This window comes from Aedes albopictus, chromosome 3 (assembly GCF_035046485.1).
Source record: "Aedes albopictus strain Foshan chromosome 3, AalbF5, whole genome shotgun sequence".
Taxonomy (NCBI): Eukaryota; Metazoa; Arthropoda; class Insecta; order Diptera; family Culicidae; genus Aedes; species Aedes albopictus.
Window position 1 is genome coordinate 315,148,878 of NC_085138.1, and position 26,696 is coordinate 315,175,573.

Genomic DNA, 26,696 nt, shown 5'->3' on the forward strand with positions numbered 1-26,696 from the left:
TATCATGGATATGATGATCCCCAATGCGTTCTAACCATTTCAGAAAAAAAGAGGTCAAACTTATAGGTCTGAAACTCTTTGCTTCTTCATACGACGGACGACCCTCTTTCGGAATAAACTTTACATTAACATCCCGCAAGATTTGGAAATAAACCCTATAGCAGAACTGCAAACAAGCAGGTTTTTAAAACATGTTTGAAATATTAAATCCCTTCTGTAGCAAAATAGGATAAATCCCATCTGCACCAGGAGATTTGAAGGACAAAAGCTATTTAGTGCCCACTCAATCGATTCTATAGTTACAATACTCCGCACCGAAGCCAGAAAATCATCATCCAGGAAAGGCATCAGGTTCATCAGAAGATGTAATATCCATACATCCGGGGAAGTGTGTGCTGAATAAGCATTCCAGAACTTCCACATCAGAGGAAGTGAAATTGTCATTTGGCAAACGAAGCTCTTTCATTCGGAAATCCTTAGATATCGCTAGGATTTTGTTTAACCGACTGACTTTACTCAAACTGGAAATATTTGTACAAAGGTTTTCCCAGCCGCATCGTTCAACAGAGCGGAGAGCTTTCTTGTTGGCCTTGCGAGCCGACCTGAAATCCTCCGCACCAGTCGAACGTCCAACTCTTTGTACATTGTTTCCTGCGCTTCGCCAGATCAAAGTTCCACCATCGGTTCCTCTTGTGGTCAGACTAGAGAGGGCAAGCTTCTTCAAAAGCTTCCATGATGAAGGTCGTTGTGGTATCAACGGCATCATCTAAATCACTTGGAGTGTCAATGGATGGTGAGTATGCATGAAATTAACATTTAAGTGTTCAAAACAGATGTAGCAAAGGTCAGATAAAGATGCTTCGTCTGACACATGCCGATTGATCAGCTAATTAATTCTGCTAGAGCAAAGCGTTAAGTCTAACACTTTCTCTCTGGCACATATCATGAAGCTAGAGCGGTTGCCTATGTTAAGTAATCCAAGATCTGTACTACCGGAGTACTCCATAAAACTGGAGCCTTTCAAGTTATTACCTGAGCCTCCCAGATGATATGGAGAGTATTAGCATCACTACCAACAGTTAGCGGAAGGCACCAGGGTGCGAGGCCTCCATTTTAAGGAATCCTACATCATGTATGTAAACATCTGTGTATCCACAAAGATTTCCATTGTGGATACACAATAGATGTTGGCTCCTGTCGGATGCTTTAAGTGGGATTAGGGTTGCCACATACGTGGCGGAAGGCCTTTTGAAGTGCAGTATACGAAGACTTGTTTAAAAGTATCCATAGCGGATGGTTCATCATGCGATAAATAAAGCGAATAATAGACGTATTTCCTGTTGATGTTTCCAACAGATACATCAATTGTAACAGCACATACACTGCCCATATTCGAATAGTTGACGTAAGCGCCACTGCACTTTTCAACACACTTTTGAAATTTGAACAATGAATAATGGAAAGTTTTAGATAGGTATAACATTGTCAATGGTAGTTACGTCAACTATGCGTTAATTCAGATATAAGCAACGATTGCGTTGTTGACAAGCACACAGGCTCAAGGTATGACACGCGAGTTTGTCATTTCATTTTTACTGAAAATAGTAAACACCGGGTTCACAAGGTTTTCTATATAGAAATTCCGCTTACGAAAGTAAGGTTCTTAGACTAAGGCAACTTGGGCTGTAGCATTTTGTATAAGTCTGGAAAGATTGATCATTGCTGAAGATTTGTCTGAGCTATTCTAACCGTAGCCACTACCTAAACTAGGCAAGATTAAACTCTTTACCATTACAGCACAAGAAAGAACATCAGCAATATAATCAGATCGGTATCGATTTGAAAACGCCAAAGGCGAGGATACACAGAATACACTGTATAAATCCCATAATGCGAAACCATATAGGTGAAAATTTTATACTAATCAACAACATCTTCATAATCCCGCCTTTATTTGGCCTCAAGTTTGAGATTAAAGAAGGGCTGCTGGTTGTCTCGAGAAACACAAGGTCCACTGCATCATTTCTCCGGTTAGCGCAGTAAGGGCAAACTATTGTGGAGAGCACCCCGGTACTCCACAGGCTACGTTAGCGGTTTTTATTAGACCTCCCCTAGCCATGCATTTATAGGACCTTTAGGGAACGTCGATAAATTACGTCACGCTTTTAGGGGGAGGGGAAGTTCAGCAAAGTGTGACGACCCATACAAATAAATCAGAGGTCTCATACAAAAAATGTGACATAGGGGGGAGGGGGGGTTGAAAATGGGCAATTTTTGCGTGACGTAATTTATGGACGTTCCCTTACCATCGGAATAGGCGGTCCGTGGAGTTATTCTTAGCCAATTGAGACAACCGCTATCAACACAACCAGGCCCGGATTAAGGATTGTGGGGGCCCGGGGCCCGAGCTGATGTGGAGGCCCCTCGGAGAGATGACCAAAAATGTTTTTCCTTATTTTCGAACAGTACTTGAGCAATATGAAAAATAAAGCTAATGTTAGCAACCAAAAAAGGTTTTTGTGGGGGCCCCTAAAATGTGGGGGCCCGGGGCCCGGGCCCCCCTGGCCGTCCCTTAGATGCGGCCCTGAACACAACACAGCTAGCTATCTAGGCTGATCCAGAAAAGAAGTTAATATGGGTGGGCTTCGTGGCCGTGCGGCTAAAGGCGTCAGTCATCTAGGCGTTTCGTAAGCCTCGGAGTGTGTAAATAAGGCCGGAACAAATCTCATTTTCTTCTTTTGTCACTTTGCTTGTTGACTCGTCAAGGGGGGGGGATGATAAATAATAAATGTATTTCATCAAAAATTACCCAAACAATTAGGCAAAATCGTCAAACTCATCGGATTTGTTAAGAAATTTTCTCGATGACTCTTATTTCACTTTAAAATTTTTAAATTTCCTAAATAATTTATTTGCGTCCCCCCTCAAAATGTCGAATTCAGACAAAAAATTTCCGAGGGGGGGTGACATGAGGGAAAATCGAAATTTGTGTCAGCCTAAATAAATAAATAAATAAATAAATAAATAAATAAATAAATAAATAAATAAATAAATAAATAAATAAATAAATAAATAAATAAATAAATAAATAAATAAATAAATAAATAAATAAATAAATAAATAAATAAATAAATAAATAAATAAATAAATAAATAAATAAATAAATAAATAAATAAATAAATAAATAAATAAATAAATAAATAAATAAATAAATAAATAAATAAATAAATAAATAAATAAATAAATAAATAAATAAATAAATAAATAAATAAATAAATAAATAAATAAATAAATAAATAAATAAATAAATAAATAAATAAATAAATAAATAAATAAATAAATAAATAAATAAATAAATAAATAAATAAATAAATAAATAAATAAATAAATAAATCAATAAATAAATAAATAAATAAATAAATAAATAAATAAACAGTCGTACCGTCTGCAAATAGTGACAGCGTTCCTCCCTCTGGGAGTTGGAGCATGAGGTTGAATAGGAGCGATTGAATCGGATCAAGCATAGTAGGTACGCTTCCCTGCGCGACACCGACCGGAATGTCATGCGCTTAGGAATTTCCTCCGTTTAGTGATACCTCCAATGTCCTATTTGACGAATAATTTTGGATGATCTTAGTAAGGATGCTAGAACGATTGTACTGGTGCAGTTTGTACATCAGCAGGTGCCATACATCGTTGAACATTCTCACTCATTCATTTATTTTTCTGTTATTGACCATTTTCACGGGAACAAAGTTAGACCATAACTCCCGATTATATTTCCAATCACCACAAAACGTGTGTATAGTAATTACATATTTAGAATACTAACTATCTGCTCCTTTTGTTCAATAAGTCGAATTTTGCGTCTGCTAACAGATATTATTAGGTGGACATTTCATTATCTGTGATCTCCAATTTCTCCGAGATGTCGTTGAGGATTAAGTGTAGATTGTTGGCATGCTTGGCGATAGTAGCTAGCAGGACTGACGATGTCAAGTCCAAGATTGTGGGAGCTCAGGTAATCAAGTGAGCTATAGAGCACTGCACTGTTTTGATTTTGTTTAATTTTTTGTTTTGGTAAATCTTTCTAAGTTTTTGACGTTTCGGGGCCTTGTTTTTTGGACTTAGAAAACTTTCACCAGTTTTTTATGAGTAGTTTGATTCAATTCAAAAATTTTCGAATGCATGGAAAAGTGTGCTGATTTATGACTTGATGACGGCACGGTGGCACCCCTCCAGGAGATCATTCTGTGATTCCACAGGTATTCCATCCGGGATTCCTCCAATAAATCGTTCGTGGTTTCTCCACAGATTTGTCCCTGGACCCCTCCAGGAGCTTCTTTTGCGATTTCTAGGGTGTTCTTGATGAGAATCTTCCGAAGGTTCATTAGAGATTCCTTCAGAAGTTCCTTCTGGGATTCTTCCAGGAGGTTCTTCCGAGATTCCTAAAGATGTTCCGTCTAGGATTCCTTCAAAACCTTTTGTTTGGATTCCTCCAGGAAGTATTCCCGAGATTCCTCCAGAGATTTGATCCTGGATTTCTTAAGAAATACCTTCTGAGATTACTTCAGAAGTTCCTGGAATTCTTCAAAACTCCTTCCGGATTTTTTTTAGAAATTAATTCAGAGATTCCTCCGGGATTACTCCTCCTGGGATTACTTCAGCAGTTTTGCCTGAGATTCTTCCAGGTATTCCTTCCATGGTTTCTCCACAAATTTATTCTAGGATCCCTCTAGGATTTCCCTCTGGTATTTCTCAGGGAGCTGGGGTCCTTCTGAGATTCCTTAAAGGTTCCATCTGAGATTCCTTCAAGAACTCCTTCCGGGATTGCTTCTGAGATTCCTTCTAGAACTTCGTCCGGGATTTGTCATGGAGTTTAGTGAATCCTTCAGGTATTCCCTCCAAGATTCTCTAAACAGCACTGTTTGTAATATATTCAGAAGTTTTTTTTTACTTTCCAGGAAAAATGGAATCCCAGAAGGAACTATTGAAAGAAAACCAGACAGAACCTGATGAAGTATTTCCTCAAGGAAATCCTTTAGGAACTTCATATGGTTAGGGAATTCCTGGGGAGAATTGCAGGGGGACTTCCTCAAAAGACTCCCTAATAAACTCCTGCTGGATCTCCATTAGAACCTTCTGAAAGAATCCCAAAATAAACTTCTGGAAGGATTTCAGAAGGATCTGCAAACGGAAGTATTGGAGGAAACCAGAAATGAGTTCCTTAAATTACTCCTGGAAAAAAATCGTGAAGAAAACCTGAAAGCAGTTTCTGAAACATTGACAGAAGAAGTTCCCGGGAGAAGTTACAAGTGGTGTCAGCGGCAGAATGGGCCTTGATTTGGTTCTTATGATTTTTGCTAGCTTCCAGCACGACTCAGAATCATATGGGAGAGAGCCGATTTTGTTCCAGAGGTTGTTTTATATGTTTTATATAAGCCGAAAACCTTACCTCCGGATCGAAATGGGTTTCCGTAATGAAAGCCACGTAAACAGATTTCCCTTTTGCCCAGGAAATCGCGTAGCTCGGTAGTTTTGTTCTTGAGTGAACAAGCATTTCAATTGATCAGGCCAACTCTAGCAGCCATTTTCGGTGACGAAAAGGCACAGAGTGTAAATCTTGTCAAATCGAGATTTGCAACTTCGCAGACGAACCATAAAATCGCAGCTACTCCAGAGCAGTGTCTTAATTTGTCAAATTACAGTCATCCTCTCCGACGCCTAGTAACCCCTGCTTCGTAGATTTGTTTTTGTTTTGATTATCGTCTCGATAACCCGTGTGCCACTCTCTGAAGTTCAAGCGATGAAAAATTCATTGTCTCGCTGTCTGCTGAATTTCAACCACCCACTGATATTCAAAGTCAGCATATTCATCTTAAATTGATTTTGTTGGTTTTAGCACGATTTAACAGCAAAAACTGTTGCTGGTGGATACCATTCACCTAAAGCAAGCATGATAAATATAATTAGGGCAACATATCGACATTTGCGTGCCTTAAATAGCCTAAAACCACAAAAATTCATTTCCAAATTAAAAATTTCATATTCACATTCACCGAGCTCGGACTGAAGATCAAAACAGAACTTCAGCTACAGTTGATTACACTATGAGGCGTCGCTCTCATTGTCTTGCTTTCTCTTTGTCATGTTCATTCTCGGCGTCATGTTGGTGGGAGACTGCATTCGTTTATTTGTGTACGTTTTTGCACTGATTGAACATCATTGGGCTGATTTTTTTAGGCACTGCTCCAGAGTGTAGAGAGATGTGTCATTCTCAGTATGGTAGATCTATGCTCAAGATGAACTAAATAGAGCTGGTCGCGATATTGTTTGGTACTATCGTGATGAGCGATATTGAAAATCTTCTCAGGTACAGTTCTTTAGTTCACTGAGGAGATCACCTTCAGCCAGTACGTCCAGTTCACGCAGCAGTACCTGACGAAAGTTTCGGGGAAATCTCTATAGAAATTGCCGGAAGTATCACTGGAGGGACTCCCAGAGAAATTTATAGAAGAACTTTCGGAGAATTTCTGGATGAATCTATATAGGAATTCCTGGAGAAATCTTTAGAGGAGTTCCTGGATAAAACAATAGCAGAATCTGTAGATCTGAATCTGAATCTGAATCAGAATCTGACAATTTAAATGCACCAAAGCCTTTTCCATGCAAATTATTTATCTTTGGAATGACATATCTTCATCATTTCTCAACCATTTTTGTTTTAATTTTTCTGTGGCGAACTAGAAAACATTTCAATTTCTAACAACTATTGAAAACGTTGTGTTTACAATGTTGATTCTAAAGTTGTATAGACGGTTGTATTTTGCCAATAAAAAATCATCAAGATAAAAAATATATAAGAATAATTGATGCAACCAAATCATGTTGATGACGAAGAACAAATTCGCCAAAAGCATTGAAATTCCTAGAGGAATGCTTAGAAGCGTGGACTTCCTGAATACCAGGTAGATTTCCTGGAAGAATTCCTAGAAAATAAGCTGGAGAAATTCATGCATAATTTTAATAAGATTTTCTGGAAGACTTCTTCATCTTGAGGAATCTGTAGAAGAATTCCTAGACAAAACCTATTAGGAATCCCTAGAGACAATACTTGGAACAATCTCTGAATAATCTCTGGTGGAATCTCTACAGAAATCCGTAGAAGAGTTCCTGTAAAAATCTCCAGAGAAACTCCAAGGGAATTCCAGAAGAAATTAAACCCTATAGAAAGAATTACTGCACAAATTGCAGGAGGAGTCGTAGTAGTAATTCCTGGAAATACCCCATGAAGAATTCCTCCTACAGGAATCCCTGGATACAATCTTCGTAGAATTTATTGGGGTCTCCAGATAACCTTGTGAATAAGGCATTGGATCGCCAATCTGGAGACGGTGGGTTCGATTCCTGTTCCGATCGGAAACTTTTCTCGACTTCTGCACAGTGGTTGAAATCGCGAAAAACACGATCGTAGGCATTTTGAGAGTGAAAATGTGAAAATAATATAATGTTATGTTCTGCATTTTTTGATAAGTCTTGTTTTCTGATAAGTTTACTCAAAAGTTAGATAAAAAAATCTATTTCCTGTCTTCGGCAAAATTGTAGATAATATAATATCATGCAGAAAAATGTTGCCGAGGACACTTTTGCTCTATCTTTTGAAATAAGCGATATATAATAAATTTAATATAAACAATCCCTTCAAACCTTGCAGAACTACTAAATCCTTTATATCTTTCTTGGAAGAGGTGTTCATGCATTGTGATTTTCTGAAAACTTGTTCAGTATGTTATTATGCATCTTTTTTCTGAAGACAGTGTTGCCATATTGTTATTGTTACTATGGAATTTTTAATTTTCCTATGAAAAATTACCATTTTTTATAATGAGATATCTCGCAAAGTTGCAGAAAGTTGCGAAAAATTCAAAGCATAATGAAAAGATGAATTAAAATGCTATCCTAAATATACAGGTCAACTGATTGATTGCTTTTTATCTCTTCTTAAGTATCGAATGGTCATTTTCTCACTTTTTAAGGTTGAAATAGAAACTACATTCGTCAAATCTCTTTTTAAAGGATTTTCGTTGCTTGGAATGTTCATGTGACTCACTCAAAATGCCAACGATCGTATTTTTCGCGGTTACAACCACTGTGTTTTGTGGCCAATGTGTATCATTGTACTTGCCTAATAACATGCAAATTCATGCAATGGCAAGCAATTAATAACTGTGGAAAGAATACTAAGTTGAAGAAAAGCAGGTTAAGTTCGAGTGGGAACCTAGAGCCGAACATAGAGACTGAAGAAGGTTTTTTTTTATAAAACTGGGAATTGTTTGAAGGATTCCAGCAGGAGTTTTTGATGAAATCCCTATAAGAATACCTGGACGAATATCAGTAGTAATCCCCAAAGGCATCTCTGGAAAGAAGACGCTATCTAATAGGATACTGGTTTTAACGACTGGATAGAGTAAGAGCATGAACGCAAATATACAAGTGAGGTGCGTTGGAGTCATGATTCCAAGCTTTCCTGGACACCTCATATTAAGTTGAGTTTGCATGATTAAGGATTAAAATGAAAGCTCCCAACTATGTATTTACAATTCTTCAGTTTCAGCAACAATATTCTTGCATTTTTCCTTAACTCAAACCCGTGCCCCTACACAGACATGGAATTCCTGGAAGTCCTCACCGAAGGTCTAGAACGAGTGCTGATGGTGCGAGGAGGCGGACGAGAGGTCATCACCATCTACTCTTAAGAAGAGCTCCGCATCGAACCGCCATCCCTCCTTTCTCCTCTGCCAGCCGGATTCCGGTCGGCGAGGGATAGAAATTCACCCACGGCTGCTAGATCCGAGGGTCTTAAATACGCTTCAAACAACGTCGTCGTCGTCGTCGTGATCGTCATCGTCGCCGTCGTCGTCGAAACATACACACATACACGAACTTTCAAACAAACAATAAACACACACAAACATAAACGAACACACACACACCCAGAATACTTTTCAACAACACACGAGACAAGACACAGAATCGCGAAGTCACACATACAATAACATGTTTCTACACTCGAAAACAAAAACCAACAACAGAAAAGCAAAAGTTAAGAAACCAAAAAAAACAAAACTAGAAATTATAGTCAAACTGTGAATTCTAATAGTGTTAGGTTATAGTGTCGGGAATAAGAAAAGAAAAATGCTAATTATTAGTAAAAGTTATCAAACTTTTAAAAGAGAACGTACGTATCGCGATAGGATTTAGCAAACAAATAAAATTCTAGTAGAATACAAATTCAAAAGATGCTAAGCAACAGCAATTAGCAACGTGACATGCTTCCATTCAGAATGGAGGTTGCACGATTTAAATCGAAATGTAAGTCTATTTGTATGCTAGGGAAGAATCGTTTTCACGAGTCTAAGTGAAAAAAATGTATCGAAAAAATGCGAAGGAGACATAATGTGTTCTGCTTTTTATTTTAATAATTTAGCCCAATTGTGAAATGGAAGCGTAGAACATTTTCATATGTGCAACAACAACACATACACAGTAACACGAGAACACACACTCACTCAATTTAAAATAGCAGAGAATGAAATGTTAGTTTTTATGAAGCTTGAAAAGTTAATTAGACTTTATGTTAATTCGAACTGTATGCACACTAGAAGCAAAACAACCAAAATACAATAACAGCAACACGCAATCAAATGGAAAAAGTCAAACCAAACAATTCAAACTGGAAATGTCTATTGGCAGCAACAGTGCAGTATCGTGAGAACAAAATCTGACCCAAACAGCCATATATTTTTCTATACTTTGCCCACCTATTTTTGTACACACTAGCCTACTACGTGAAATTTCCCAACAACACCGGAATGAGGTTCGAAACTTCGAATTAGAAGGCAATGGCGAACGAAACAGTAGGCTTCGATATTCGTTTTTCAAATTCATTAGAAAAAAATGCACGAAACACAATAAGTATTAATTTACAACACAAAAATCATTTCGCTTAGATCAGTTTGTTAGTTGACAAAGTGTATTTCAAACAAACGTTTGTATGTGTGCCATCGTTTCCTCCGCGAACGCAGTAGAACAATAGAGCGTGATCGTCTCTCGCGGGGATATTGTGGAACATTTTGTACCACCTATACCTAGCTGTTTATAAACATACACAAACACACAGATACATACACGTTGCTAGGGTGACGATCGTTGTCATCGTCTGACATGTGATTGATTTCATTGCGTATTTGATTTTTATCTTTGTTTATATTTAGATTTCATTTAAAATTATATCTTCTTTAATTTCCTTCCTAGTATTATTAGCTCCATAAAATGGTGAACATTGTGCCAGGTGAACAAATTCGAAACAGTAGAGAACAAGTGTAGTGTTATGGTTTACGTTATCAATTGGTTCGTGTTTTGGTTTTGGTTTATTTAGAACTTTAAAGAACTTCCTTCTTCTGTTGGATTTGGTCGCTGTTTTAATTATCCGTGGTTATTATTAAAGGATGGAATTGGACCATTTGGGTGCAGTGTACCGACTACAAGCTACAACCCTTATTGTGTTAGGTGCTGAGTCTTCGGTTACTCCACGTCATGATACATCTGTCCGGAAAAAGGCAAAACATTTATGTCGAGTCTAGTGGAGACGTCGGGTAAATTTGATCGGGGAAACAAGAACATAATAATACTGATATTATCGTCTAGATGGTTTTGATGAGTCTTAAAATTTGCAACTTATTTGTCTTGAGAGTAAGATTACATTGAAGAATTTTGCTTTGGCAAAGTTAACTAGGAAGTCACAAGTTATTTAATGACAAGACTTCATATGCCAAGTGATGCTTGTAGGACTGAGTGCAAAAGTGTTCATCTAATCTAATCTAATCTAACTTAATACATACGCAGCCAGTACAAGAAAGCATCCTGGAAAATAATCAGGTTAGATTACGCCTGATCATTTTTCTTGTCAATATTGAAGCTTGTGGCATATTGAGAATATGACACAAGCGTCAAAGCGGCCAGGCCTACTGCGCAGTATTTACCGCAAAGATGATTCTTGGAAATGCTTCGACTTCTACATTTTATTACATTTTGTGTCGAAACAATTCTAGAATCTACAGGGGTGGAAGGATGCGTGGACATACCGTACCAAACGCTCCATAATGTAAGAAATTGAATATAATTGAAGTATAATTATTATAGCAAAGGTAGTTAAGATTCAAAATAATTATAATATATGTTGGAAAGATCTCACCAATCTGTTGAATAATGCTCGTTGTCCAATGGTATGCTTGACGAACTTCCAAGCAACGTAGAAGTTAAAACGTATGAGAGAATCACTTCACAGAACCGATATTTTCGTAGTCATAAAGTAATTGGAAGGTACGCTGAAACCTTCAAATGGTCGCCCGAAAATCTAAAATGCACTCCGATATAAAAACGTCACGCGAAGAGAAAAATGGACCACACGACACCACCTTTTTTTGGTTTTCTCGAAATTTGTAAATTCACAATCTTATTTCTGTTGAAACTGGCACTGAAACTAATTTCATTGGGCGGGGTTTTTTGCCGGGTGGCATAGTACCGTCATCCGATTGACCAGCAGATGCGCGAGAAATTCTCTTTTGGACGGCTCTTTCAAAACGCCCCTGAATCACTGAAACCGGTAATTTAACACCGCTCGGATCATTTTTCGCACTTGCCTACATGGCTAGTACATAGAATCACTCGCGAAATCACAATCCGTGGGGCGTAGTGCCGGTCAAACAACCCGCGGAACGGTGAAAATCGATAGCAGGAAAACAAAATAACGTGACGAGCAATTGAAAACACGTCCGCGCGCGGCAACGACTACTGCGATCCTCTAGGACTGAGTGCAAAAGTGTTCAGGAGATAAACAACTATCCTATGAAGATCATACTGGTTCTGGATTTGTCCACCAGGTGGACGCTGATACATCTCAAAAAAGCTCCTGTAGTTCGCGATTCACACCGATTGAAAGTTGACGTCAAAGGTTATGCGATGGTAGACAGATTGATGCTGAATTTGTTCGATAGGGTTGCTCAGATGAGTGTTGTCAATTTGAAACTTCTGTATCTTGAGACTCAGACGGGTTCTGACTACATATGAGAATTTCGTCTTCGACAAGGACTGATTCATTCTGGGATCGAATATACTATGTGACGCAAGTGAGACTCAATAATTTTGAACTTGTGAGTCTTGTGAGTTCTTCTTTTACAAAGTTCATCAGTAGTAGTAGATCACGGGGTATCTTATGTAGGTCTCGTCTCATAATACAGATACTGAATTTTTTCTCTAAGTGACGTTAGAACGTCCTAAATTTAAAGGAAAGTTGATCAGAGTATTAAGGCCTATCTGATGATAAGCTTGTTAAGCGACTTGAAAAATTGAAAAATAATCTGCATTTCAAGATTCGGAGAACATAGAAGAATTTCCCATCTAGTGTTGCTGGTTCCAACACTGTTTTACCACCGTATTAACAGTGTTGATGACACATTCTACCGTGACGTTACAACGTTTTGACGCCTTTTCTGTCAGATTTTCCCCTGTAACTCGTAAATTCAAGCGTAAACCCTCAAATATTTTTGCATATTTGGATTCCTTGTAAAATTTCCAATCACTTTATTCTGTTTAGCAGTTAGTTTTCATCGGAAAAGTATGTTAAAAATGGAAATTAGAAGCGTGACATTACAACGTTGTAACGTCACGCTACTCATTCCCATTTTTAACATATTTTCCCAATGAAAACTATCTGTTCAACAGATCATACTTATTGGGAATTTTGCAAGGAATCCGAATATGTAAAAATATTTGAGGGTTCACGAACGAATTTACGAGTTACAGTGGAAAATCTGGCAGAAAAGGTGTCAAAACGTTGTAACGTCATGGTAGAATGTGTCTGATACATTATTGTTAATGTGTTGATATTGTTCCTTGATATGCTCCCGTTGTTATCGATCAGCAAATCTTCGCAGTTCTAGACGGCCATCTGTGCCACCATTGTTTGGTTTTTAGATGGATAGACTTTCCAGTCAGCTACATAAAATCTCTGCATATCGTTCCGATCAATGCAGTATAAAAATAGAATGGTTGGAATAAAAGTAGCGAACTTTACAACTTGTAATATCTACTCAGAAGAATTAAAAACTTTACTGTGCGTTACTTTACTACGTATGTGTAGTAGAGAACTGTCAAAACAAATAGTTCTCCCGTAGTGCTAACGATTTTGCCAAGATGCTGCGAATTCCATGTGGACACGGATGAGTCTGGAAGTTAAAATCCATCATCATATTCCTTCTCAAGGATATCTACAGATATTCCATCAGGGATTCTTTCTACAACTTCTTTAAAAAAAACATCTTGAAAGGCCTTTCAAGATATTCAAGATAGATTCCTTCCGTATTTGTTCACTGCGGTATTCCTTCTTGAGATTGTTCCGGATTCATACCGGCATTTTTCCAAGATTCCAACCATTCTTTCCGGGATTCCTCCTTGAGAATCTTCCAGGATTCCAGAATTCCGACCAATTTCTCCTGGCGTATTTCGCAGGGATCCTACATTTCTTACCAGAATTCCTTTCAGAAGTTTTCCCGGTATTGCTCCCGATTGCCTCTGGGAATTATCCTCAGAGTTCCTTTTGTTTTATCTAAAGAAATGCACATGGGATGTTCCACAAGATTTATACCGGTATCTCCAAAGGACGTAAAAACTTGAAGCATTTGAACGCAAAGTATGTTTAATTGACATATTGAGAGATAAATTTCTGAAAAAAAAACTTTTTTTTGTGGAATTCGAACCCACGACTCCGTATCGCTAGTTCAACTAAGCCACAGAACAAGTCACGAATCTGTGGATTAGAAAGTCAAACTGCAATCGAAGCACGAGCGCGGGAGATTAACATCTTAGAGCCGAAGGAGAGATAAAGTTGTGAGAGACGGACTCGGTTAGGGTGGTTCTTTGAATCCAGTTTGACAGTAGTTATTCCCGAGATATTTTCCCTTGTAATTTCTTTAAGAATTTTCCGTGAGCTTTCTTCTAGAGTTTCTCCCGGGATTTTCACATATGGGATATGCCTTAAAGTTTCTTAAAGGTTCGCCGGGATTTATCTTGAAACTTCAGTTGAGATTGTCCCTTGACTTCTCTTAAGAAACTCCTTCCAATGTTGCTCCTGGGATGTCCCTCAGAATATTTGTGGATTTATCCTGGACTTTCTCCCAAGATTTCTTCCTAGGTTTCTTTCGGAGTTTATTTTGGAATATCTGCTAAAGATATGTATTGTTGATATTTCTCATAAAGTTCTTCTTGCGATTTCTTGCAGAAGGTTTTCCGGGCAATTTCTCGTAGTGGTTCACAGGATTTCATGCAGTGATCCTCCTGGGATTATTTTTTAGAGATTTTCCCGGGTTTACTCCCAGAGTTCTTACCCAAATTCCTACCGTAAATTGTCCCGACACTTAGGATTTTCTTTTTGGAACTTCTGCAACAATTGCTCCCGGAGTTCTTGCAGGAATTTCGTAGAGTTTTTCTCGCAGATACCTATTGAGATCAAAGAAAGACTTTTTGTAGCGAGAAGCTGTGCGTGTAATACTGAAAACTAGCTGGGGTGCGAACAATCAAAAATCATGAGGAACAGGAGGCAAAGTTGAGGGCGATAGGATGAGGCAGGAACGAGTTTCCAGGAGCTTTTCTCGCAGATACCTATTGAGATGATGAAACGAAGTTTCTTGTGTAAAAATTCCAGGTTAGCTATTGGAAAAATCTTGACATGAACTTCGATAGAAGTTCTGAAAGAAAATGGGAAAAATATGAGAGTAATTCCGAGAAAAAATATTAGGAGAATTCAAGGAGGAACTCTGAATCCCTCTAAGATAAATCCCGGAAGGAAATCCAACACTAATCACGGAAAATCCCATGGAAAATTGCTAAAATCCCAGAAAAATCAGTAAGAAGCCATTCCAAAAAACCACTAGAATAAATTCTTGAATAATTTGGAAAGAATCTTCGAAAGGAATCCAATGTGAAATTCTGGAAGCGTATCGGGAAAATCTCCTAAATAAATCCTGGGAGATACTCCTGTAGAAATCCTGGCATGAACTATGGCAGAAATCCCAGACACAAATGAACTCTGAGAAACCCCGGAAGAAATAGCGGAAAAATCTCAGAAGGAACTCTGGGAGTAAATCAAGAAAAAAAAAGACTTGGATGCAATCTTGGGATAAATATCCAGTGAAAAACCTTAAATTCAAGAAAGAAGAGAAGAGACGAACCAGCTCAGGGCTGAAAGTCTTAAAAATAAAGGAAAAAAAATGAAAGAAAATACAGGAGGAATTCTGTGAGATATTGCCAAAGAATTCAAAGAAAAATATGGCGGTATAAATTCAAGGATCCGCTAGGAGTTCAAGCGAGAATCTTGGATACAATTCGGAGAGAAATCCTAAAAGTAGTTTTGGAATTTTTATGGTTACAAGAATTCTGTATAGATTATCAAGGAGTTTTTAAACAAATCTCTTATGGAATTCATAAATCCAGAAAACCTGATACCTGATAAGCAGTATTTGTCCCAGTTTGAATGTTACGCCAAGACGAGGAGAGAAAGTAACAAAAATTCGGATAAGATGGTGCTTTAAGAGCTAAGCAGCTTGTTAGAGGTTGATCTGAAGTATTGTAAGCAGCTTAAATTAATCCAGGAGCGGTCACGTCTTTGACCACCTCCTGCGAAAGCACGCATACGCTGTACACTACAAGCATGTGTTTTTCATGGTGCATGTACTCAGTACACGAGGCGACTGCTCCCAGGTTAACATACTAACAATAAATCTTGCTGAAACTGCTGTGCAAACTTCTGACTAGGTTCAGTGTGTACTTTTTAAGCAGCTGGAAAGCTGAATAGTGTACTTATTTTTCGGAACCCAATAACGTTCATGAGCATACTCTAGCTGCTTTAGAACTTTTTGTATTATGTGAAGGAAGGTTGCTTAATGAAATGCTTGGCGTTATACTCATCAGATCAGATCTTTGAGAAATACCCTTAGTAATGCATTTTGGTGAGATCGTTTCCCATATCTCAGTGATCTCGGAGAAACAACGGATGCCACACTAACATTCCTTCCCATCACTTTAAAAAATGACGTAATAAAACCGATATGGAACTTTAGATTGTTTTTATTATTTTCTTAGAATTTACTATTCGTTTTTTAACTATCGATTATCTTATCACTATTATATGTTTTGCAACACTTGTTCCATACTAACACAGTCTGATTCGCTTTATTAACTCGTTACACTGATTTTCCTTGGAACGAAAGAAACAAGAAGTAAGAGCAGTAAAGCGCAAATTGGAACATCAAACAATTTTAGAAGTGATATCGTAGCGAAAAAAAAACTACACACATAGTAAACACAAGCATTTTACAATCGTTGCTACGCACGGAGGTAATACGAATTATCTAAAACAAAAACTCTAGAGAACAAAATATAAATGTGCTAGGAAAAAAGAAACCCTATAGTAAAACCTAACAAAAAAAACAAAATTGATTATTTACTATAATTAATTACAATCTATCTTTCGCAAATGTATAACGCAACTAATCGGGAGCCACTCCCGGTGAGGGTTATACGTTTGAAAGAAGACAAAGACACACTCAAGAAATTAACATAATTTTATTACAGGTTATTTTAAAAAGAAAACGTGACGGTTGAAAAAACCTGCGAAATAAAAAAAAGGGAGAAACATATAAACTAGAGCAGAACGCGTGTGTGCGCGGAATGAGTACCGAACCGACCGATGAGGACGAGTCTAGAGAAAATAACCTTACAGAGTTAGAACACCTAGGAGCTAAGGATGAAAACCGTACTTTTTCAGGAAAACTAAGTGTATCTATTTATTAACGATTTAATAAGAAACGAGTTATCATATAACAGAAAAAAGAAGAAACGCAGATACTCTTAACTTATAGCGAGTAAGTGAAACCAAACAGAACCCAAAGTAACACAAAACAAAACAAAAAAAAACTCTAAAACACCAAAAAGCGTTGATCAAAGAAAGACTTTAGTAGCGAGAAGCTGTGCGAGGAATGCTGGAAAACTAGCTGCATGGTCATTCATTCGGGTGCGAACAATCAAAACACATGAGGAACGGGAGGCGAAGTTGGGGGGCGATAGGATGGGACAGGAACGAAGTTTTTCTTCGAGTAAAACCCTTATGGTGTTTCCAGAGGAAAAATATAGCTCATTTACTGTGAAAATCAAATTTGACAAGTACGTATATTGTATGAATTAGAATATAACGGTTCAACAATTTGGCCATCTCGACGGGAGATGGCCCTCTCTAAGAGGGTAGGGCGTGCCGTGGTTGGTGCTCCGGGCGGGAGCACCGGGCTGTGGTTCGGATCTTCTCTGGTTTACAGTTAGGACGATTTTTTTTTTTTCTAGTGGGTAAGATATTTCTAGGATTATGATAAGGTGTAAATTTTCGACATTTCCCTTCGCCGAACTTTTTCCGTTTCGTTCTCCAAGCGGTTGTCTTGCTATGCCGCCTTTCAACAACACTGACGTTATGGGAAACATCATCCTAAAAGTATTACTCTTTCTAAGACTCTCTCGAAGATTTTTTGTTTCAGTTTATCATTACAGATCATAAGTAAAAATTAAAGAATTTAGATATAGCAAAAAAACTTAGATAAACAACCAAAGTGACAAAACCAAACCACTGATTTGGACTGTAGATAAATTAACACAAGAAAAATGAATGTTTGAAACCATCATATTAGAAAAAAAAACTAGCTCGTAAGTATGCCTAAAAAGGAGCAAACAAGTTTGAAAAAGTTTTTAAAATACATAAAAGAAATGAACAGCAAGGATCAGCATCCTTAGGGCGCATGTTATCACGTAGATTAAATCTACACAACGCGAATCAAATTATCCGACTGGACAGAAAAGAGACAGATGGGCACTCTTACTACAGGATGCCACGATTTTTCGAGGGAAAAGGCATAGCATCGCGGATAAGTGGAAAAAGTAAGAAATGGAAAAACCTTCTAAAAAGCAATAAATCGAGAGATCCAACAATGTAAATTCAAAAATCAACCATTAAAAGTCGTTAGGTGCAGACACAGAGTGAAACAGGCAGAAGAATAGAAATGGTACACAGCCGCGAACTGGATTGGATTCGGTGAAGTTTACTGCTGCAGGAACACCAAACAGGGAATCGGAAGGTTCCCTATATATAGCGATGATGCTGAGTTGTTGCTAGAGTCAGAATAACGGTGGGTACCGAAGAAAGCTTTGAAGAAAGAGCAGTGAGTCGTGTTTATTGGTGCATGTTTTGAAACTTCTTCTGATATCCGACTATTTATAACCAAGGAAATTGTCCCTCAGAAAACCCTTTCTCTCATAGACATTGGCCAGATACCTCTCTTCCCCCTAAGAGTCTGCGTAATTCATGGACAGGCCCCTAGTAAGTAAACTCCAGGGGAAAACATGAGGAAACATGCTCTCAAGAACTCTCATAGGGATGAGGAATTCCTGTAGAGATTTCTTGTGGAATTTGCTTGGAAGTCTATCCAGAATCAATTCCGAAATTCCTTGGAGGATTTCTCTCCACATTTTATCCAAAATTCTTGCTTGAATTCTTGCCTTGGTTCCTCTTTGGAGTTCCACCGTTTTTTTTTTCTTTTTACTCAAAATTTCTGAGAGTTGTTTAGCGAAAGATTTTACTAGAGTTCCTCCTTGGATTTCTACGAGAGTTTTTCACAGGATGCCTGCAGCAGTTCCTCCGGGGATTTCTTCCAAACGTTTTTCCGATATGCTCCCAGAGTTTCTCGCTGGATTCCCTTCGGAGATCCTACCAAAACTTATCCAAAGTTTCTTCTGGAGTTTCTGCTAATGGATGACTTTCCAACAGTTTTTCCCGGCGCATTTCATGGGAATTTTAAAGAAGTTCTTCCACGGGTTTCTTTCAGTTTTCTGGGATTTGCGAACTGCTGAGGTTCGGACATTACAGCAACCGACGCATATAGAGTCCAGAGTTGAGTTTTTCAATTTACGCCTGCAAAAAGTTCCTCCATATTCAAGAGGTTATGGCCCCAGAACGCTTCCACTGCGGGCCCTCATCGAGAAAGTACGTACTATCTATGCTGCTCGAGTCTCATGCTGTGTTTTCGGACATGTTTTTGATTAACTGAAGCCCAAGCAAAGTTACACCTGCTGAGCTATGGTAAGACAAGTTTGAAGAAGGCGCGTGTTTTACGCGCCAAATAGCTACCGGCTGTCGTGGTACAAGGACGAAAAGACAATCGTGATTGCTCGTGACGTTAAGTTAGAAGACAACTTTTCCGTTGGTGAACGATGCAAGAAGTCTGAAGACTGGTGGTACCTCTGATCTACGTGCAAGAGGCGGATGAACAAACCTTTCGAAATCAAAAGGAAGGTGTCCAATCTGACGTTGAGTCTGTTCCGGTAGAGCCGTTCGGCAATGAAGATGAAGTTCTAACCGATGATGCTACCGACGAAGGAGATGTAGCTGAACAGCCATGCAGCAATCACGCTATCAGATCTGAACTTGTATTCCGGCCCTAGGGACCGATTTCCTGGTCCTTGATTATCTTACTGAATTTAGAGCAAGTACTGTTTGGCCCTGACTGCCCTTCAGACATTCTTGAGACGTACGATGAAATTAGTACCCGTGATGACCGTGACCTCTGGAACCAGGCGGTACAGGAGGAGCTCTTTTCTATGAGGACCATTGATGTGCACTCTTAGAAAAAATCATGTAAATTTAAGTCCACTTGGATGCACATAAAAGGAGCGACTCGTTTGACACAAATTTACGTCTTCTATCACAAATAAAGTCGAGCTAGCAATCGCTAGAGCCGAAGCGAGAGATAAAACATATGTAAGTAAAATAATGGACTGGATTCGAACTCTGGTCCGCTGATTGAGAGGCACTTACTTTACCTCTCGGCTGTATCACCGAGCTGTGGGACAAACGATAAATGTAAAGCTGTTTCTACCTATCTGGTCAGATAGGTTTGTTGACATCTTGTGCAACCAACTCGAACTTACATGATGGATGTAAAATTGAGTCAAATTTTCCATTCAGTCATGAAATGTTTACGTACGTTGATGGTTTACGTCACGTGTAAATTCCTAATTTTTTAAGAGTGTGTGGAAGCTGATGGCGTGTGGCGTGTCCCGCCAACGTGAAGCTTCTTAAAACGAAATGGGTCTTCTGGCTCAAAGAGGATCGGTCTGCATAAGGCGCGACTGGTGGATAAAGGTTTTCTGCAGCGTACTGGAATCGACTTCAAGGATACGTTCACACCAGTAGCCAAGCTGTCTGCCGTGCGCGTGATGCTGAGTGTTATTTCGTATGGTTTTCGAGTACATCATATGGACGTTAAGACTGCATTCCTCCGCACAGTGCCGAAGAAAGATTTGTTCATGGAAGTACCCCAAGTCGTAAGGGCGTAACCAGGCAGCGTGTGTAAGCTACAGATATCTCTACACAACCTAAAACAAGCACCACGCTGCTGGAACGAGGTTTAACGCGACTACTGAAACTGGGATTGCGCAGGTCTAATCGGGACTACTGTCTCTACGTGTGCAACACTGATGGGTGATGAAGTTTACCTGGTGTTCTACGTGGATGACCTTCTGATAGCCGGATGGAACATTCGAGCAATTGAGAAACTATCTTGTTCGTTTTGGATTGATGTTTCTCTGTTATTATCTTAATTAGACTTGTAATTTTAGTTTACGTTTCAACCTACTTTTATTTTTCGGTCATCTTCAGAAACTTTCCGCCGCGCCTTTGGGGCGGCTCACTTTATTCTCTAAAACGCCGCCTTTCCGATGAGTTCAATCGAGCTGGCTGACTGCAGCGTAGAGATTTTTCCTGGGGATGCGACTCGCTTACAATCCACAGCAAGTAGACCTGAAATTAACTCAAAAAACCACTGTTACTAAAATTCTGGGGAAGTTTAGTAAGGGCGAGTGTAATCTCACCAAGAACCTGATGGAAAAAGGACTTCAGCTGTGTCGAGAAGAATGTCGTACTTCCTAGCCGTATCGGGAGTTGCTATGCAGCCTAATGCATCAGACGCTCTGCGTTCGCCCGGATGTGTGCTACCCGGTCAGCTACCTGGGCAGATTCCAGCAATCCCCAAAGGAAAACAATTGCCAGGCATTGAAACGGGTTGTAAGGTACCTCAGGCATCGCTACCATGACACTACAGTTCAAGCGAAATGGAGACAGCAAACCACTCGTAGGATTCGAAGACGCCGACTGGGCATCTGATGTGGAAGACCACAAGTCGGTAACGGGTTCCCTATACAAGGTTTATGGCTCAACAGTGTCCTGAGCAAGTCGGAGGCAACCTATAGTCTCCATGTCTTCAAGCAACACCGAATAAGTTGCTCTAGGTGCAACCGTATCCGAAGCCATTAGGTTAGCTGAAATTTTGGAAGGTGAAAACTGCAAGAAACCGGCGGAAGAATGCTAAATCAAAGCGTACATAAAACACCATTTCATCGAGGACCATGTGATTGCTGGGACCACCAGGGTGTGAGACCGCCATTTTTAAGAATCCAACATCTTGTATGTAAACATTTGTGTATCCACAAAGGATTCCATTGTGGATACACGATAGATGTTGGCTCCTGTCAGATGCATTAGATGGGATTAGGGTTGCCATATACGTGGCTGGGACCATAAAGTTCGAACCGATCAGTACTAAAGAAAAACAGGCAGATCTTTTCACGAAGGCGTCAGACGATTCCAGTCCCTCAGCAGCAAGATCGGGGTCATTGATTGCGAGGCGATTTCTTCCAAAATTTATCTCGAGATTTCTCCAGCAGGTCTTTGCGGTTCGATCGTAAACAAGAAGGAGGGTGAAAAACTATTAGAAACATCCCAAGAACAATACCGGCAGGAATCTTCTGAAAACAAGTCTCGAGAGAATCTCCCAGAGGAATCTCAAGTGGAACGTCAAGAGAAAACAACCCACACGAGACTTTAAGAAACAACCCAGGAGAAACTGTTGAAGAATTTCCGGGAGAAACTCAAGAAATTTCGAAAGAAACCCCGGGAAGAATTCCTGCAGAAAAAAAATCTTGGAAAAATCCTTGAAGGAGTTCTAGTTTAAATTCCAGTAATAGCTGTCGTAGAAACTCTGGGATAAATCCCGGGAAGATCTCTTGAAAACAATCCAGAAGGAAGGAATCAGGGAAAGTCATTCAAGAGGAATCCCGACAGAAATCCTAGGAGAACTACAGCAACAACATCTGAGAAATATCATAGAAAAACCTCAGGAGAAATTAGTTGTAGTTCCGGAATCCTAGAAAAATCTCAAGGAGGAATCTTGAAAACAATTGTTTAAATCTAGGGAAAATGCTAATAGGAATCAGGCAGAATACTCGAGAGGAATTCAAGACGGAATACTAAGAAAAATGTCGTGAAAAATACGGAAGAGAGGAGGATTCTGAGAAACCCTGAATGAAATCCATTCCAAGAGGTATTTCTGAAAAAGTTCCAGAAAGAAACCCTGATGCAGTTTCTGAAAAAATCCTTTTGGATGAATTTCTAGAAAACCCTTGTGGATGTATTTCTGGTTGATTTTAACTTCCAGATTCATACACGTTCACATGAAGTTTGCAGCATCTTATCATAGTCGTTGGCTTTCCGGAAATATCCAGATTCATTCTTGATTCCGCTAGATTTTCGCATAATCCGGAAGATTCTTCGACGTCTTCATCGAACCATACGTTTCCACAACAAAAATGGACTATTGTGTGTAAGATTCTCAGAGGAAACATTTGAGAGAGATCTGAAAGAACTTCTGTCAAAATTTTTGATTTAACTATTGAACTCTTGAAGATAAGACACACTAACTGAACTCTACAGAAGTTCGGAAGACAACCACCAATACTATTACAGTAACAGAATCGTTCTAAACTTTTTTAAGCAACAAAGTTGCTTAAATTCAAATAATACAGTATGAAGTGTTGAGGGAAGTTCTTTGAAAAAGAATAAACATAGAATATTTCGACTATTCAGTTCAGACTAGCACCAATTTGCATGACTCACTACAACTATATAGGCAATAGGTTTGCAGGAACAGCACAAACGTTGGATCAAACATTAAAAAAGTGCCATCTAAAAATAACTAAAATATTTGAACTCTCCAATTCATCGTCTTTCTTTCAATCTGAACAAATTCACCTAAATAAGAAGATCTCCAATTCATACACCGTTGTGGTGAGGCTCGATAGTTTTCAGGAAATTTCTTGGCCGATACAATCTAGCGATTTTGTTTTTGAATTTTCAAATAGTGTCATTTTATTTTCACATTTTTATCGAATTACATGTGAACAATACCTAATTATTTCTTTTACAAGTTGGTTTACTGTATAGTTGTGTTACTCAATCACAGCCTCACCACATTTTCAACGTACTTTTGGCTACTCAATACAAAACCGAAAAGTTCAACTGGAATCGTACGAATGAATAGCAACCAACATAGAAAGAGAAGGTTTTTTATCACTGCCGTCAAATTTAAATTTAAAGATTAGAGAAACTGAACGAAACCAAAATCCATAAACAACCACAATTCAATTTTCCATTCGTAGCTTGATTGTAATTATCCATTTCCAAGCTTATTCAACAGTAAGGTACTTGGAACCGTTTGCAGACAGCAGCATTTTATAGTTCATAACTATCCACAGTAGCATCAAAGTTGTACATTGAAAACGTTGAGATGCAAACTGAAAACAAACATCCATCACAATCAAAATTCCCAGCACAAGTTCTCCGCAGAGGAAATTATAACCTGCACATGTAAAACAGAATTTAAAACAGTTTTCCCAATCATTATTAAAACAAAAAACACGTTCCCATTCCAGCCATCATTCTTTGCAAATTGATACAGTACATAACACTCATTCGAACAGCAACCAAACTCTAATGGTAAAGAATAATAACAATTAATACCCATTTTTATCTGGATGTTAGCAATACAACTACAGCAAACTTCTACAAAGAGAAAAGTAACATAAACACACAAAAGTAACCAGTAGCCGAATTCATATAATCATTTTAAAAGTATAATGATCGACCGTTGCCAAACAAAGGAAAATGAAAATACAAATCTTGAAACTATCTAAAGATCTCACACTTGGTAGCGACAAGTTAGACAACAACAGGATTAACAATTAGACAACCACACGCAAAAATGGACACCTCGTGGTCGCTCGCAATCAAAACAGAAAAAATTCGCAAAGAAAGCGTGTGCATTTTGCCCTCCTCTCCCAACATTCCACACACACACACACAAGAAAAAACTCAAACATCTTTCTCCGATTACGACGATACTGGTGGGAAATTACTCAATCGGTAGTTTTTATAACATTATTCAACTGAGATTTAAACAAACAAAGCTGTGCTGTCGAACGTACCGATGATACGCTTCACTTATGTGAAATTCACACTGAACCTGACTATAGCAAAAAAACCAAAACACAAGAAGACACTCATACACAGTAAAAACGTACGAAACTTTTCAAAGGAAACACACTCAAACCAACACACAACTACACGAATGCCTATATTTTTGAGACGTATGAAACGGTACGTGGAAGATAAAACAACGTATTATTAACTTTATACATACATCTGTTGTTGTTGATAGCATTATTTGAGGATTTATTGTAGATTTTATTTTTTTACAAACAAAAACTGAAGAAAGACGTCTATCAATTTGTTAAAGTGAGTACTTTTATTGTGAGTGAAATAAATAAAGGTTTAAACGTGTATTGATATGATTATTAGCAAAAGTCATTGTAGAGCAGGACGCAGACCTCTCGTACATTCTATCTCCGTAAGGTTAAGTGACAAAGTCATCTTTGTAGTGTGGAACACTGACTTGAAAAGTTTATCTTATTTCCAGCGAAACGAAACAAGGCTAACGTTGAACGAACGTTCGAATCCAGACAACAACAAAAAAAAAACAACACTAACATACAGCCTATACGTGAAACCAGAGAACACAATAGTTACAGAAAACGAAAGTATACCAGATGCAAACTTAAACAAGAAAATTTGAAACCACCATTCTACAATTAATCGATAATAATTACCGAACAATAGACACATACAAGCTATAGCAAATACCAACCAAAACCAAATCTGAAAAAAAGTAAAACGCGTTCGAAAACTAAAACCGAGTGATCAAGGAAAGTAGTGGAAAATCTAAAATCGATAAGCAAAGCAACACAAACAAAAGTAACAAAACAATTTATCAGAACTAAATGGATGTTAGGCAGTCTTCGAATAGTATAGCACACAAAACAAAAAAAAACAGTATGAACAAAACAAAAAACAAAACTAAGCGCTAAAACCAGTTATAGAGTTTAATAGAAAAAAAACGCAAAACTGATTACAAATAACAAACAGTAACAGAGTAACAACTAAGACAATTGGACAAGGAATGAACAACCTGGTTTAGAGAAATGAAATAAATACCCGACACTTCAGAGTGACAGAGCAAGTAAAAGGAGGATACTATAAAATGAGGACAGCCATGGAGGTAATTCGAAAATAAATGATAAGAGAAATAGGAAAATAAATTGGAATTCAAAACAATCAGCTGTGGTGTTGTAGTTATGGACAGTCCGGTGAATATCACAGAAGCAATGAAGCGATGACCTTTCCAGGGGTACACCTCACTAAGACGATTGATCGAAGTTAAGAGCCATTTTCTACTTTTGCTTTTCTTGGTCGTTGAAGGTTTGATGAAAGATGTCCACCAAATAACCTCATATGCGCAGTCTACAAGTAAGGGCACAGACTAGATTACGCTATAAATAGAGGGATTACCCTTCTGAATTAGGCGTATTAGATGCCCAGGTAGCAAGTTAATGTTGATAAGGCGCATCTCTAGCATATGCAAATCAGCCTTGATTTGAACAAAAGTTGTGCAAAAGAACTGTTATCGTTTGTTCAGCTCTTAAACAGCATACTATCGCATGCCATGTTTAACAAACTAAGACTTCTTGATGAGTCCTAGACTAATTTTCGTGAGGAGCAATAAATGATGGATCAGATGTTTAACCTGCGAATGATCCTAGACAACTTTCTGGAGTGCTTGCAGATGGACCTGGTACGTTTGGCATAAGGACGTTTGGTATAAAGCCATTTGGCATCTAAGACGTTTGACATCCTTCTGTAGAATACTACTCGTTCTTGAGCTGAATTATGTAGCGTATTATTTACTGAAATAGTGTTTATACCAAACGAAGACACCTTGCAGACTCACCATCAGTTCATCGTTTTTAAAGCAGTTTACAATGCAGGAAGCGATGATTACGGCAGCGTGGGAAGTGATAGGCACTGCTCAAAGACCTAGGAACGGGTGGTTCGACGAAGAGTACCACAAAATAACGGATGAGAATAATGTTCCCAGAAGTTGGATGCTGATGTCGGGGACCCGGAAGAGCAGGGAGCGATATAGGAAAGCAAGGCCTGGTGAAAAACGAATCCGCCGCAGAAAGATAAAAGACCATGAGGAAAATGTGATTCCTCGGCACAAGAAAAGGGCTGTTTGTAGTTCAGAAGGAATTTTTCGGTCTACCAGTCAGAATTCCAATCGACGAAGACGGACATGCTGTGGAACCTCCAACGC

At 38.5% G+C, this 26,696-nt stretch overlaps 1 protein-coding gene across 7 annotated transcripts in view; it reads left to right on the forward strand.

Annotated features, from left to right (window-relative positions):
* The window catches only part of LOC109425809 (solute carrier family 12 member 4), an 836,994-nt gene extending 811,337 nt beyond the window's left edge, over window positions 1-25,657 (forward strand). For all 7 annotated transcript variants that reach the window (XM_062842513.1, XM_029865597.2, XM_062842512.1 and 4 more), the window contains one exon: window positions 8,665-25,657. In XM_062842513.1, coding sequence (XP_062698497.1) covers window positions 8,665-8,756 — 92 coding nt within the window. In that variant the 3' untranslated portion in view covers window positions 8,757-25,657. The remainder of the gene's footprint in view (window positions 1-8,664) is intronic.
* Window positions 25,658-26,696: the final 1,039 nt, after the last annotated feature.